Source organism: Blennius ocellaris (genome assembly GCF_963422515.1).
Source record: "Blennius ocellaris genome assembly, chromosome: 11".
Classification (NCBI taxonomy): Eukaryota; Metazoa; Chordata; class Actinopteri; order Blenniiformes; family Blenniidae; genus Blennius; species Blennius ocellaris.
The window spans coordinates 3,617,862-3,632,701 of NC_137660.1; the positions used below are offsets into that span (position 1 = coordinate 3,617,862).

The 14,840-nt window shown below is 50.1% G+C and overlaps 1 protein-coding gene across 1 annotated transcript in view; it reads left to right on the forward strand.

Moving 5' to 3' along the window:
* Positions 1 to 3,321: 3,321 nt before the first annotated feature.
* Positions 3,322 to 14,840, forward strand: part of nfatc3b (nuclear factor of activated T cells 3b) — a 76,479-nt gene continuing 64,960 nt past the window's right edge. The window contains exon 1 of the mRNA XM_080504212.1: positions 3,322 to 3,750. Coding sequence (XP_080360338.1) covers positions 3,678 to 3,750 — 73 coding nt within the window. The 5' untranslated portion in view covers positions 3,322 to 3,677. The remainder of the gene's footprint in view (positions 3,751 to 14,840) is intronic.

Consider the following 14,840-nt stretch of genomic DNA (forward strand, 5'->3'; position numbering starts at 1 on the left):
GGTGGAGCTCTGGGACTCGGTCTCTCCTGCAACCTGCAGTTCATCTTTCAGCCCTTTGGGTTGATTGCAGAGATATTGAGAGAAAACAAACCTCATTGGGTGAATCGGAGGGGAAGACTCTGAGTTGCTCTGCAGACAAACTGCCTGAGGAACCTGAGTTTAGTTAACCCTTCATGTGAAAGACTGACCCTGAAAACCTGGCTAAAAATCCAAGATTTATTGATTTATCATGAAAACTGACCGAGTTCGTGCCTCACAGGTAAATGGAAAATGACTGTAAACCGAAAAAAGTCATCTTCGAAATTTGACACTTTCCCATACTCCGATTTTGTCCAACATTTAGTATGTTGTAGACTAGACCCAACCTAGCACAAAACCACCAAAAATGCAATTTTTTTTGCTCCGTACGGCTCCGTAAGGCTCCGTTCCGTCCAGCACTTCTTGTGCGGTGGAAACATGGCTTTAGAGCTCCTCATTCTGGTTTCAACAGTGTCGAAATAACTTAATAACACGTTTTGACCGTTTAGTAAAATAAATTCCGATGTTTAAATAAGAAATGAGACAAGTGAGATCAGGAGACCTGAAGACGACGTCTCACCTGGAAGTCCCTCCTCCTGGTAACTATGGTTTTTAAGGGTGTGAGTGTGCGTGTGTGTGTGCGTGCGTGCGTGTGTGTGTGTGTGCGTGCGCGTGCGTGCGTCTTTAAGCGCTATAAACTGAACGCACAAAAAAAAAATTAGCAATTTTGTCACTGCAACTGAAATAAAGCATTCATTCAATGTATTTCAGGCCATTTGACCCAATCAAATTGTTACCGTTTTAATTGTCTATGATTGCAAATGATTTGTTAAGCTAGATTACTTATTTGGTGAAGAATATTGAGATTTGGTGATATTTTAGCATGTGCTATATGAATTAAGTATATTTTTAAATAATCTCGGTTTGAAACAATAGAAATAACAGGACTTTATCATTATTAGCATGTAATTACTGAATTCTTGTCAGTTGTGCTCAAGTTAAAGGTTTTTAAGTTATCCTTACTTATGCACAACTATAGTTCCATTTACTCAGAAATTGTAAGCTAAAGTTAAAATGGAAGAACATGTGACACCTACTTGACAAAGTTAAAGATATAGTAGAGGATTTTCTTCTTCCGGGTGGATCATCAAAATAACTGGTCCTCCCAACTGTCAATCATTCTGGTGATATATGACGTAAGCCCGTCGTACGTGCTCGTCCCTGTGCGCAGCTCACTCCACACGGTTCTCATCATGCCGGTGGCCGACCCCACGCATTATTCTGGGACATTTTTACACAGTTTCACCCCCTCTGGTGCAAATCTTCTTGTAAAGTGAGCTTATGTGAGCGATGCCGACTTGTGACTTGTAAACAGAGCGTGCACGAGGAGAACTGGGCTCGTGCACGTCTCTCGCACGCGTTTCAGTAGGCGTTCCGTCTCGGGAGCAGGTACAGCGTTGCGCATGCGCGGTTCTTTCCTAAAATTCCTGAAAATCCTCCTGTATACCTTTAAGTGAGATCAGGGTTCCCCGGCTCACACTGGAGGTCTGGTGTGCTGCAGGTTTGAGCTCCTCCCAGTGGAAGAGAGAGAAATCATAGGTATTGCAAATACATGTAAAAACAAGTCAATCAACTGTGATGGTGTATGGTGGTAGAGAGATAATTGCTGAAAATGTTACTGAAGCAATTGTTCAGCCTCTGACGTACAATCTGTCTTTTACCCCTAAATATAAAACTGCTAAAGTCACGCCAGTATACAAAACTGGAGTCAAACACCGACTTTAGGATTACAGGTCAGTTTCTCCACTGCCGCAATTTTCAAAAATATTAGAAAAACAAGGAGTTTGAGCTTGATGGTGTCAGGAGGATGGTTCTACAGTGGATGAGAAGTTCTTCAAACAACAGTTGATCTTTTGGGACATTGTTCATGACGTCCTCCAGGGGGCAGTATCAGGGGTGTAGAAGCAGAGAGGCTTAAAGAAATACAGTTTTCTTGACGTGATGATTGACATTATCTGCTAGAAAACTCACATTTAACACGTTCAAACCAAAATATCCAGAAGTATTTCACTCCTTGGTAAAGCAACAATAATGCACTACATATTCTATATTGCATGTACATTTTTTAAAGTTATTATTATTATTATTAGGGACCTCGCCAACGGCTGGGCCCTAGGCCCAGCCAACGGCAGGTCTCTTTTGGAATTTGTCGTCGCCAAAAGTGCGGGGCCTCCACAGGAGGCCCGAATTATTCTTATTATATATTTTTCTTTTTCTTTGCACTTATACTCATATTTGACCCCCTATACACGCTCAAAAACTCACCAAATTTTGCAGACTCGTGAAGAATCGCATAGAGCCGGTGACCATGTCAGAAAATTCCAGGAAAGTCCAAAAATGCGTCTCTAGCGCCACCTAGAAAATTTAAATCGCCCGCCACGGTCCGTAGGAATGTTGTAGAGAAATGTCGCGAATATGAAACGTCTTCGTCTACTCGAGCCCTACGACTCAGGTACTCTAACTTTTGACCTAACTCCAACAGGAAGGCCGCTATTTGCCTTTCTATGTAAGGTTTTCGCCCAAAAAAGGGAAAAAAAGGCCGAAACGGAAAATTTAACTCCTATTAGGGCAAAGGTCGTATCGGTTAAATTGAGATATACAAAAATAGAGGAGATTGATGTCAGTGGATGTTTTTGAAAAACCTTTATTGTTCCATAAGTGCAGTGTCATTCACACTAGAATTGAAGTAAGACCATATTTGGGATCGGGGCAACCTGGGGAGTGCCACACTGAGATTTTCAGGTGGATCCGCTAGCTTGCGGCGTAGCATGCCCGTTAGCATGCTAGTAAACATTGTCCGATTGAGCTGAAATTTGGTAGGTGGCCTAATGGGGGCGCTGCGGTCACAAATCACTAGCTAATTAGCTGGTTTCGACGCCGTTTTTTCAAAATAAAAGTCCTAATTTTTTTTTTTTTTACTTGATTTTTTTCTTTATTAGCCGTTCATAGCCACCCCCCCGACGGGCAGTCTTTTGCGAGGTCCCGTCCAATGCTGCTTGCAGCTTTAATTATTATTATTATTATTATTACTAGTAGTAGTTGTTGTTGTTTTTCTCTCTATCCAGAGAAGACGCACATTGAATATATTTAGATTATGCGGCATATATCAGTAAACTGCCTGTATTCTTCTTCGGCATCTTTTTTTAATTTATTTTTTGTTTATAAATCTTTATTCTCGTTTCCCTCGTCAGCGCTACTGTGGAAGTTGGAATCTCCGAGCCGACCGTGAAGGCAGCACGGGGATCAGCCGGAGCAGAGTGAAAGTCGCAAGCGGCGGATTTCCTCTAAAACGTCACTTTAACGCGTTAAAACTCAACAACCTGCTCCATTAACTCGTCCTGGGGACGTCTGGGGACATTTGGGGACGTCTGGGAACGTTTGTGGACGTTTGGGGGCTCCGAACCGGCGGACGCGGAGTTGGCGCGTCACTTTGAGCCGGAGTTGTGTTGTTTGGAACCGGATGACAGGGAACCAACGGTAGGGTCGACCCCGGGGGGGACAGCCGGATCCCGGGGGGGACAGCCGGATCCCGGGAGGGACAGGGGACCCTGGAGGGACAGGGGACCCCGGGAGGAGGGACAGCCTGCTGCTGCGGGTCAATGTCCACGGCGCGCGGCGCGGAGGAGCTGGACTTCAGGCGGATGTTCGAGGGGGACGGGGGACACCCTGCGGGTAGGCGTCCGCCGAGACGCGTTCTGACCCCCGCTGTGACCCCCGACACACCGGGACTCTGACCCCCCCCTGTGACCCCCCGACACACCGGGACCAGACCCCCCCCCGACACCCCGGGACCCTGACCCCCCTGTGACACCCCGACACCCCGGGACCCTGACCCCCCCTGTGACACCCCGGGACCCTGACCCCCGCTGTGACCCCCTGACACCCCGGGACCCTGACCCCCCCTGTGACCCCCGGGACCCTGACCCCCCCCCCCCCCCCCCGTGACCCCCCCACACCCTGCAGGACAACAACGAGCCTCCAGGGAAACTTTATTAAGCTGCTTCTTGTTGCATTTCCACAAAAACGTCATTGAACTCAGGTCTCATTGCTAAAAGCCCAGAGGACGCTGGTCTTCTGGCTCGGGGACACTTTGTCTCAAGTTGTCCTTCATTGTTGTGGCTCTGGTGTCTGTCCCACGTCCAGCACGAGTCCCGGGACGTGGTTTCCTGCTCGGTGACCTCTAGAGGTCAGAGTCCTGACTGAAGTCCTTGTTGACCAGCGGGTCGGAGCTTCGGTCCCTTTGGACCGTTTGTCCCGGTTTGAGTCCAGTGGGTGCGGATGACGTCATCATGTGACGTCTTGCAGCCAGCAGGAGTGTCTGGCTGCAGAACCTCCACCGTCAGACAGGAAGTGCTCCTTCAAAATTAAATGAATGTGTTAATTAGTCAACAACACCACATTAAAAGCTCCTTTCTTGAATGTACTGAGTCTTTTTATCTCTATAGCACATGTAGTCTGAGTCTTTATGCCAATCAATGATTGTATATTATACTATTTCTGAAGGTATAATATAGGAACATTTATGGCCACTAATGATCACATAATATACAATAGTTACAACTGTGGTTGTGTTTGTGTGTGTGTGGTAATTTAGTGTTGCTCAGCAGCTCCTCGTCTAACAACCAGTCATAATATCTTCATGCAGTATTTCTGATATGAGAAAAATGCAGCAGAGCTCGTGACTTGAACACTTTATTATTACGATGTGAAACATCCGAGGTCTAAACTCCGGCATTTTAGGGTTTAATCTTTTATAAATGACATTGTTTATTTCAAGCAGGCCCAAAATCAAATGAACAGTTCATAATAATCAAACGATCTCTCACCAAACAAAGAAAGAAGTATAACTTATTAAATCCTACCTTCTCTCCATAAATACTAGAATGATTGTTTTTATCGTATGAAGGCTGGTGATATGTGCACTATCTCACTAAAGTGAGTTCACCCTCACACCCCTGTAAATATTGAATTCATCTTTTGACGAGACACATTTCTTCAGTGTCCCATTGAAAGATAGAAATGTCCACAGAAATGTGAGAGATGTACTGATTTTATTAAGACACCTTATGATATATATGACTCAAATATGTTTATATTATAAATCAGTTTGAGGCCAGTCAGTTAAAAATGCTCTTTTTCTTAAAATTACTTATTCTACACTCAACAAAAATATAAACGCAACACTTTTGTTTTTGCTCCCATTTTCCATGAGATGGACTTAAAGATCTAAAATTCATTCCAGATACACAATATGACCATTTCTCTCAAACATTGTTCACAAATGTGTCTAAATGTGTGACAGTGAGCACTTCTGCTTTGCTGAGATCATCCATCCACCTCACAGGTGTGCCACATCAAGATGCTGCTCTGACATCATGATTAGTGCACAGGTGTGCCTGAGACTGTCACAATAAAAGGCCACCCTGAAATGTGCAGTTTTGCCTCACAGCAAAATGCCACAAGCATTGAGGGAGCGTGCAATTGACATGCTGACAGCAGGAATGTCCACCAGATCTGTTGCTCGTGCATTGAATGTTCATTTCTCCACCACAAGTCGTCTCCAAAGGCGTTTCAGAGAATATGGCCGTACATCCAACCGGCCTCACAACCGCAGACCAGGTGGAACCACACCAGCCCAGGACCTCCACCTCCAGCAGGTTCTCCTCCATGATGGTCTGAGACCGGCCACTGAGACAGCTGCTGAAACTATTGGTTTGCATAACCAAACAATTTCTGCACAAACTGTCAGAAACCGTCTCAGGGAAGCTCAACTGCATGCTGGTCGTCCTCATCGGGGTCTGGACCTGACTCCAGCTGGTCGTCCTCATCGGGGTCTGGACCTGACTCCAGCTCGTCGCCGTAACAGACTTCAGTGGGCAAATGCTCACATTGGACGGCGTCTGGCACGTTGGAGAGGCGTTCTCTTCACGATGAATCTCACTTTGCTTTGTTCAGGGCAGATGGCAGACAGAGTGTGTGGCGTCGTGTGGGTGAGCGCTTTGCTGATGTCAATGTTGTGGATGGAGTGGCCCATGGTGGAGGTGGGGTTATGTTGTGGATGGAGTGGCCCATGGTGGAGGTGGGGTTATGGTATGGGTGGAGTGGCCCATGGTGGAGGTGGGGTTATGTTGTGGATGGAGTGGCCCATGGTGGAGGTGGGGTTATGGTGTGGGTGGAGTGGCCCATGGTGGAGGTGGGGTTATGTTGTGGATGGAGTGGCCCATGGTGGAGGTGGGGTTATGGTGTGGGTGGAGTGGCCCATGGTGGAGGTGGGGTTATGGTATGGGTGGAGTGGCCCATGGTGGAGGTGGGGTTATGGTATGGGTGGAGTGGCCCATGGTGGAGGTGGGGTTATGGTGTGGGTGGAGTGGCCCATGGTGGAGGTGGGGTTATGGTATGGGTGGAGTGGCCCATGGTGGAGGTGGGGTTATGGTATGGGTGGAGTGGCCCATGGTGGAGGTGGGGTTATGGTGTGGGTGGAGTGGCCCATGGTGGAGGTGGGGTTATGTTGTGGATGGAGTGGCCCATGGTGGAGGTGGGGTTATGGTGTGGGTGGAGTGGCCCATGGTGGAGGTGGGGTTATGTTGTGGATGGAGTGGCCCATGGTGGAGGTGGGGTTATGGTGTGGGTGGAGTGGCCCATGGTGGAGGTGGGGTTATGGTATGGGTGGAGTGGCCCATGGTGGAGGTGGGGTTATGGTATGGGTGGAGTGGCCCATGGTGGAGGTGGGGTTATGGTGTGGGTGGAGTGGCCCATGGTGGAGGTGGGGTTATGGTATGGGTGGAGTGGCCCATGGTGGAGGTGGGGTTATGGTATGGGTGGAGTGGCCCATGGTGGAGGTGGGGTTATGGTGTGGGTGGAGTGGCCCATGGTGGAGGTGGGGTTATGTTGTGGATGGAGTGGCCCATGGTGGAGGTGGGGTTATGGTGTGGGTGGAGTGGCCCATGGTGGAGGTGGGGTTATGGTATGGGTGGAGTGGCCCATGGTGGAGGTGGGGTTATGGTGTGGGTGGAGTGGCCCATGGTGGAGGTGGGGTTATGGTATGGGTGGAGTGGCCCATGGTGGAGGTGGGGTTATGGTGTGGATGGAGTGGCCCATGGTGGAGGTGGGGTTATGGTGTGGATGGAGTGGCCCATGGTGGAGGTGGGGTTATGGTGTGGGTGGAGTGGCCCATGGTGGAGGTGGGGTTATGGTATGGGTGGAGTGGCCCATGGTGGAGGCGGGGTTATGGTATGGGTGGAGTGGCCCATGGTGGAGGTGGGGTTATGGTGTGGGTGGAGTGGCCCATGGTGGAGGTGGGGTTATGGTGTGGATGGAGTGGCCCATGGTGGAGGTGGGGTTATGGTGTGGGTGGAGTGGCCCATGGTGGAGGTGGGGTTATGGTATGGGTGGAGTGGCCCATGGTGGAGGTGGGGTTATGGTATGGGTGGAGTGGCCCATGGTGGTGGTGGGGTTATGGTATGGGTGGAGTGGCCCATGGTGGAGGTGGGGTTATGGTGTGGGTGGAGTGGCCCATGGTGGAGGTGGGGTTATGGTGTGGATGGAGTGGCCCATGGTGGAGGTGGGGTTATGGTATGGGTGGAGTGGCCCATGGTGGAGGTGGGGTTATGTTGTGGATGGAGTGGCCCATGGTGGAGGTGGGGTTATGGTATGGGTGGAGTGGCCCATGGTGGAGGTGGGGTTATGTTGTGGATGGAGTGGCCCATGGTGGAGGTGGGGTTATGGTGTGGGTGGAGTGGCCCATGGTGGTGGTGGGGTTATGATATGGGTGGAGTGGCCCATGGTGGAGGTGGGGTTATGGTATGGGTGGAGTGGCCCATGGTGGAGGTGGGGTTATGGTATGGGTGGAGTGGCCCATGGTGGAGGTGGGGTTATGGTGTGGGTGGAGTGGCCCATGGTGGAGGTGGGGTTATGGTATGGGTGGAGTGGCCCATGGTGGAGGTGGGGTTATGGTGTGGGTGGAGTGGCCCATGGTGGAGGTGGGGTTATGGTATGGATGGAGTGGCCCATGGTGGAGGTGGGGTTTTGGTGTGGGTGGAGTGGCCCATGGTGGAGGTGGGGTTATGGTATGGGTGGAGTGGCCCATGGTGGTGGTGGGGTTATGGTATGGGTGGAGTGGCCCATGGTGGTGGTGGGGTTATGGTATGGGTGGAGTGGCCCATGGTGGAGGTGGGGTTATGGTGTGGGTGGAGTGGCCCATGGTGGAGGTGGGGTTATGGTATGGATGGAGTGGCCCATGGTGGAGGTGGGGTTATGGTGTGGGTGGAGTGGCCCATGGTGGAGGTGGGGTTATGGTATGGGTGGAGTGGCCCATGGTGGAGGTGGGGTTATGTTGTGGATGGAGTGGCCCATGGTGGAGGTGGGGTTATGGTGTGGGTGGAGTGGCCCATGGTGGAGGTGGGGTTATGTTGTGGATGGAGTGGCCCATGGTGGAGGTGGGGTTATGGTGTGGGTGGAGTGGCCCATGGTGGAGGTGGGGTTATGGTATGGGTGGAGTGGCCCATGGTGGAGGTGGGGTTATGGTATGGGTGGAGTGGCCCATGGTGGAGGTGGGGTTATGGTGTGGGTGGAGTGGCCCATGGTGGAGGTGGGGTTATGGTATGGGTGGAGTGGCCCATGGTGGAGGTGGGGTTATGGTATGGGTGGAGTGGCCCATGGTGGAGGTGGGGTTATGGTGTGGGTGGAGTGGCCCATGGTGGAGGTGGGGTTATGGTGTGGATGGAGTGGCCCATGGTGGAGGTGGGGTTATGGTGTGGGTGGAGTGGCCCATGGTGGAGGTGGGGTTATGGTATGGGTGGAGTGGCCCATGGTGGAGGTGGGGTTATGGTATGGGTGGAGTGGCCCATGGTGGTGGTGGGGTTATGGTATGGGTGGAGTGGCCCATGGTGGAGGTGGGGTTATGGTGTGGGTGGAGTGGCCCATGGTGGAGGTGGGGTTATGGTGTGGATGGAGTGGCCCATGGTGGAGGTGGGGTTATGGTATGGGTGGAGTGGCCCATGGTGGAGGTGGGGTTATGTTGTGGATGGAGTGGCCCATGGTGGAGGTGGGGTTATGGTATGGGTGGAGTGGCCCATGGTGGAGGTGGGGTTATGTTGTGGATGGAGTGGCCCATGGTGGAGGTGGGGTTATGGTGTGGGTGGAGTGGCCCATGGTGGTGGTGGGGTTATGATATGGGTGGAGTGGCCCATGGTGGAGGTGGGGTTATGGTATGGGTGGAGTGGCCCATGGTGGAGGTGGGGTTATGGTATGGGTGGAGTGGCCCATGGTGGAGGTGGGGTTATGGTGTGGGTGGAGTGGCCCATGGTGGAGGTGGGGTTATGGTATGGGTGGAGTGGCCCATGGTGGAGGTGGGGTTATGGTGTGGGTGGAGTGGCCCATGGTGGAGGTGGGGTTATGGTATGGATGGAGTGGCCCATGGTGGAGGTGGGGTTTTGGTGTGGGTGGAGTGGCCCATGGTGGAGGTGGGGTTATGGTATGGGTGGAGTGGCCCATGGTGGTGGTGGGGTTATGGTATGGGTGGAGTGGCCCATGGTGGTGGTGGGGTTATGGTATGGGTGGAGTGGCCCATGGTGGAGGTGGGGTTATGGTGTGGGTGGAGTGGCCCATGGTGGAGGTGGGGTTATGGTATGGATGGAGTGGCCCATGGTGGAGGTGGGGTTATGGTGTGGGTGGAGTGGCCCATGGTGGAGGTGGGGTTATGGTATGGGTGGAGTGGCCCATGGTGGTGGTGGGGTTATGGTATGGGTGGAGTGGCCCAAGGTGGTGGTGGGGTTATGGTATGGGTGGAGTGGCCCAAGGTGGAGGTGGGGTGATGGTATGGATGGAGTGGCCCATGGTGGAGGTGGGGTTATGGTATGGGTGGAGTGGCCCATGGTGGAGGTGGGGTTATGGTGTGGGCAGGCATCTGTTATGGACCACGAACACAGGTGCATTTTATTGAAGGCATTGTGAATGCACATCAATGTGAAGGCATTGTGAATGCACAGAGATACCGTGATGAGACCCTGAGGTCCATGTTGTGCCAGACATCATGAACATCACCTCATGTTTCAGCAAGATAATGCACGGCCCCATGTTGAAAGATCTGGACACAATTCTTGGAAGCTGAAAATGTCCCAGTTCTTCCATGGCCAGCCTCCTCACTGGACATGTCCCCATTGAGCATGTTTCCAGCCTCCTCACCGGACATGTCCCCATTGAGCATGTTTCCAGCCTCCTCACTGGACATGTCACCACTGAGCATGTTTCCAGCCTCCTCACTGGACATGTCACCACTGAGCATGTTTCCAGCCTCCTCACTGGACATGTCACCATTGAGCATGTTTCCAGCCTCCTCACTGGACATGTCACCACTGAGCGTGTTTCCAGCCTCCTCACTGGACATGTCACCACTGAGCGTGTTTCCAGCCTCCTCACTGGACATGTCCCCATTGAGCATGTTTCCAGCATCCTCACTGGACATGTCACCACTGAGCATGTTTCCAGCCTCCTCACCGGACATGTCACCATTGAGCATGTTTCCAGCCTCCTCACTGGACATGTCACCACTGAGCATGTTTCCAGCCTCCTCACTGGACATGTCACCATTGAGCATGTTTCCAGCCTCCTCACTGGACATGTCACCACTGAGCATGTTTCCAGCCTCCTCACTGGACATGTCACCATTGAGCATGTTTCCAGCCTCCTCACTGGACATGTCACCACTGAGCATGTTTCCAGCATCCTCACTGGACATGTCCCCACTGAGCATGTTTCCAGCCTCCTCACCGGACATGTCTCCACTGAGCATGTTTCCAGCCTCCTCACTGGACATGTCACCACTGAGCATGTTTCCAGCCTCCTCACTGGACATGTCACCATTGAGCATGTTTCCAGCCTCCTCACTGGACATGTCACCACTGAGCATGTTTCCAGCCTCCTCACTGGACATGTCACCATTGAGCATGTTTCCAGCCTCCTCACTGGACATGTCACCACTGAGCATGTTTCCAGCCTCCTCACTGGACATGTCCCCATTGAGCATGTTTCCAGCCTCCTCACTGGACATGTCACCATTGAGCATGTTTCCAGCCTCCTCACTGGACATGTCACCATTGAGCATGTTTCCAGCCTCCTCACCGGACATGTCTCCACTGAGCATGTTTCCAGCCTCCTCACCGGACATGTCCCCATTGAGCATGTTTCCAGCCTCCTCACTGGACATGTCCCCATTGAGCATGTTTCCAGCCTCCTCACCGGACATGTCCCCATTGAGCATGTTTCCAGCCTCCTCACTGGACATGTCACCATTGAGCATGTTTCCAGCCTCCTCACTGGACATGTCACCACTGAGCATGTTTCCAGCCTCCTCACTGGACATGTCCCCATTGAGCATGTTTCCAGCCTCCTCACCGGACATGTCCCCATTGAGCATGTTTCCAGCATCCTCACTGGACATGTCCCCATTGAGCATGTTTCCAGCCTCCTCACCGGACATGTCCCCATTGAGCATGTTTCCAGCCTCCTCACTGGACATGTCCCCATTGAGCATGTTTTCAGCCTCCTCACTGGACATGTCCCCATTGAGCATGTTTCCAGCCTCCTCACTGGACATGTCCCCACTGAGCATGTTTCCAGCATCCTCACTGGACATGTCACCACTGAGCATGTTTCCAGCATCCTCACTGGACATGTCACCACTGAGCATGTTTCCAGCCTCCTCACTGGACATGTCCCCATTGAGCATGTTTCCAGCCTCCTCACTGGACATGTCTCCACTGAGCATGTTTCCAGCCTCCTCACTGGACATGTCCCCATTGAGCATGTTTCCAGCCTCCTCACTGGACATGTCACCATTGAGCATGTTTCCAGCATCCTCACCGGACATGTCCCCACTGAGCATGTTTCCAGCCTCCTCACTGGACATGTCTCCACTGAGCATGTTTCCAGCCTCCTCACTGGACATGTCCCCATTGAGCATGTTTCCAGCCTCCTCACTGGACATGTCACCATTGAGCATGTTTCCAGCATCCTCACTGGACATGTCACCATTGAGCATGTTTCCAGCCTCCTCACTGGACATGTCTCCACTGAGCATGTTTCCAGCCTCCTCACTGGACATGTCTCCACTGAGCATGTTTCCAGCCTCCTCACTGGACATGTCCCCATTGAGCATGTTTCCAGCCTCCTCACTGGACATGTCACCATTGAGCATGTTTCCAGCATCCTCACTGGACATGTCACCACTGAGCATGTTTCCAGCCTCCTCACTGGACATGTCCCCATTGAGCATGTTTCCAGCCTCCTCACTGGACATGTCTCCACTGAGCATGTTTCCAGCCTCCTCACTGGACATGTCCCCATTGAGCATGTTTCCAGCCTCCTCACTGGACATGTCACCACTGAGCATGTTTCCAGCCTCCTCACTGGACATGTCCCCATTGAGCATGTTTCCAGCATCCTCACTGGACATGTCACCATTGAGCATGTTTCCAGCCTCCTCACAGGACATGTCCCCACTGAGCATGTTTCCAGCATCCCCAGACCCACAATAAAGTAAAACAATTCACATTTCAGAGTGGCCTTTTATTGTGACAGTCTCAGGCACACCTGTGCACTAATCATGATGTCAGATCAGCATCTTGATGTGGCACACCTGTGAGGTGGATGGATGATCTCAGCAAAGCAGAAGTGCTCACTGTCACACATTTAGACACATTTGTGAACAATGTTTGAGAGAAAAGGTAATATTGTGGATCTGGAATGAATTTTAGATCTTTAAGTCCATCTCATGGAAAATGGGAGCAAAAACAAAAGTGTTGCGTTTATATTTTTGTTGAGTAGATAAGCCAAGATGTCGTAACTATTGTTGTAAAGTTTCTACCATGAGATACATATGATGTACTTTCACTGTTATCATTTAAACTCTATACACTATTACTTTAATGAACATTATTCAAATGTATCTTTTCTTTTGTCTTCTTCTGTGTTCGTGGTCATTATTCATTAATTAAAACAAATTAGATATTTAGAAAACAAATCTAAATGGCTCAAAGTGATTCATTTTCATAATAATAATAATGCATTGGCTTTATCCAGAGCTTTTCTAGACACTCAAAGACGCTTCACATTGCATTATTAAGTTATTCCATACTGGATGGAGGTGAACTACGTCTGTAGCCACAGCGGCCCTGAGGAGACTGACGGAGGAGAGGTGGACATTTTGCCTCATCGGCTGAATTGTTGATTGATTGATTGATTGATTGATTGATTGATTGATTGATTGATTGATCGCCACCGTTAGCATGACTTAGTCTTAAAAAAACAATATCCACATTACTGGGCATAAAGGCTTGTTTTGAAAAACTGAAGATCTTTTGTCAACATGAACTGTTAAAGGCTCGGGTGGTGGAGCCGCCGTCTCCCAATCGGAAGGTTGCAGGTTCCATCCCTGCCTGCCGAAGTGTCCTTGGGCAAGACGCTGAACCCTGAACTGCCTGAGTGAGAGGTTGGAGGTGGTCGGAGGGACTGATGGTGCAAGATGGCCGCTGTGGCTACAGACGTAGTTCACCTCCATCCAGTATGGAGTAAATGAATGATGCAATGTAAAGCATCTTTGAGTGTCTAGAAAAGCTCTGGATAAAGCCAATGCATCATCATTATTATTAATAATATTAATTATACCTGCTCTTATACCTGCTTTCTGTTTGTTTCTTCATTTCTCTTTTGCCTTGTGGAGCCTAGTTGAGTGCTCTGAATACTAAATAAATAATAGTCAGTGCCTTTCAAACACCCAAGGTGGTTTTACAATACACGTTAAAAATGCTGTTAACACAAGTAAAAATGTAACAGTAGCTATAAAAACAATAAACACAAAGGCAACTTGCAGTAGACTGACAGTTAAAGATAAATATGGTAAAAAGGTTCGTTTTGAGGTGAGATGGAAACGAGTCCGGGGATTGAATGACTGTGCTGCTGGGTGGGGGGCAGTTCAGAGCTGGGGGGCCATGCTGGTCATGTGGGCTGCAGGGACGTGCAGCTGGTCAAGTGTATGGTCAGTGAGGTATGGGCGAGCAAGGTTATGGAGAGCCTTGACTGTCAGGAGTAAGATTTTAAAGTGAATTATTTCTGATAGCTAATGGATACATTAAGTACATTTATATATTCCCTTTAGTCTTTCTGTTTGCTCTTCCAAAATAAAATGCTGTTCACGTCGATTAAACATTAATGATATTTAATTGCGACTAATCAGAATTGTTCCACAGCAACCCTGTGATGTAAAAAAGGTATTGTTTGACAGCACTAGTGGTTAATCTGTGTGTGGACTAATATCAACACTTCACGACAGCGACAGGGTTTCCCTTTTCAATGTGTCGCCAGGCGCCAGACATGTGACACATCCAGCTGTCTGTGGTTAAATTTAGGTGAATGTGAAATGGGGCTCAGCAGGTGAATGAGCCACTCGTCTCCACAGAGTTCTTCTCTGACCTGAGGAGCTCCGGTCAGGAGGTTTAATGTTTTAATGTTTAATAACCAGCCGACTGATGATCGATCCAGGGAATAATCCCACTAAAGTGAGAACTATGATCCACTGTACTTTGGTTAGAATGGTCAAACCCCGAGGAGCTCTTACTGCAAGGCAGAGCTCACAACTATTGATTCATATACGTTTCCTTCAATGTTGTTTTTCACTTATTCTGCTGTTTGAACTATAAGATAGTTTAGACCAGTGTTTTTCTACCTTTTTGAGCCAAGACACACTTTTTTGTTTGGAAAACTCTGGA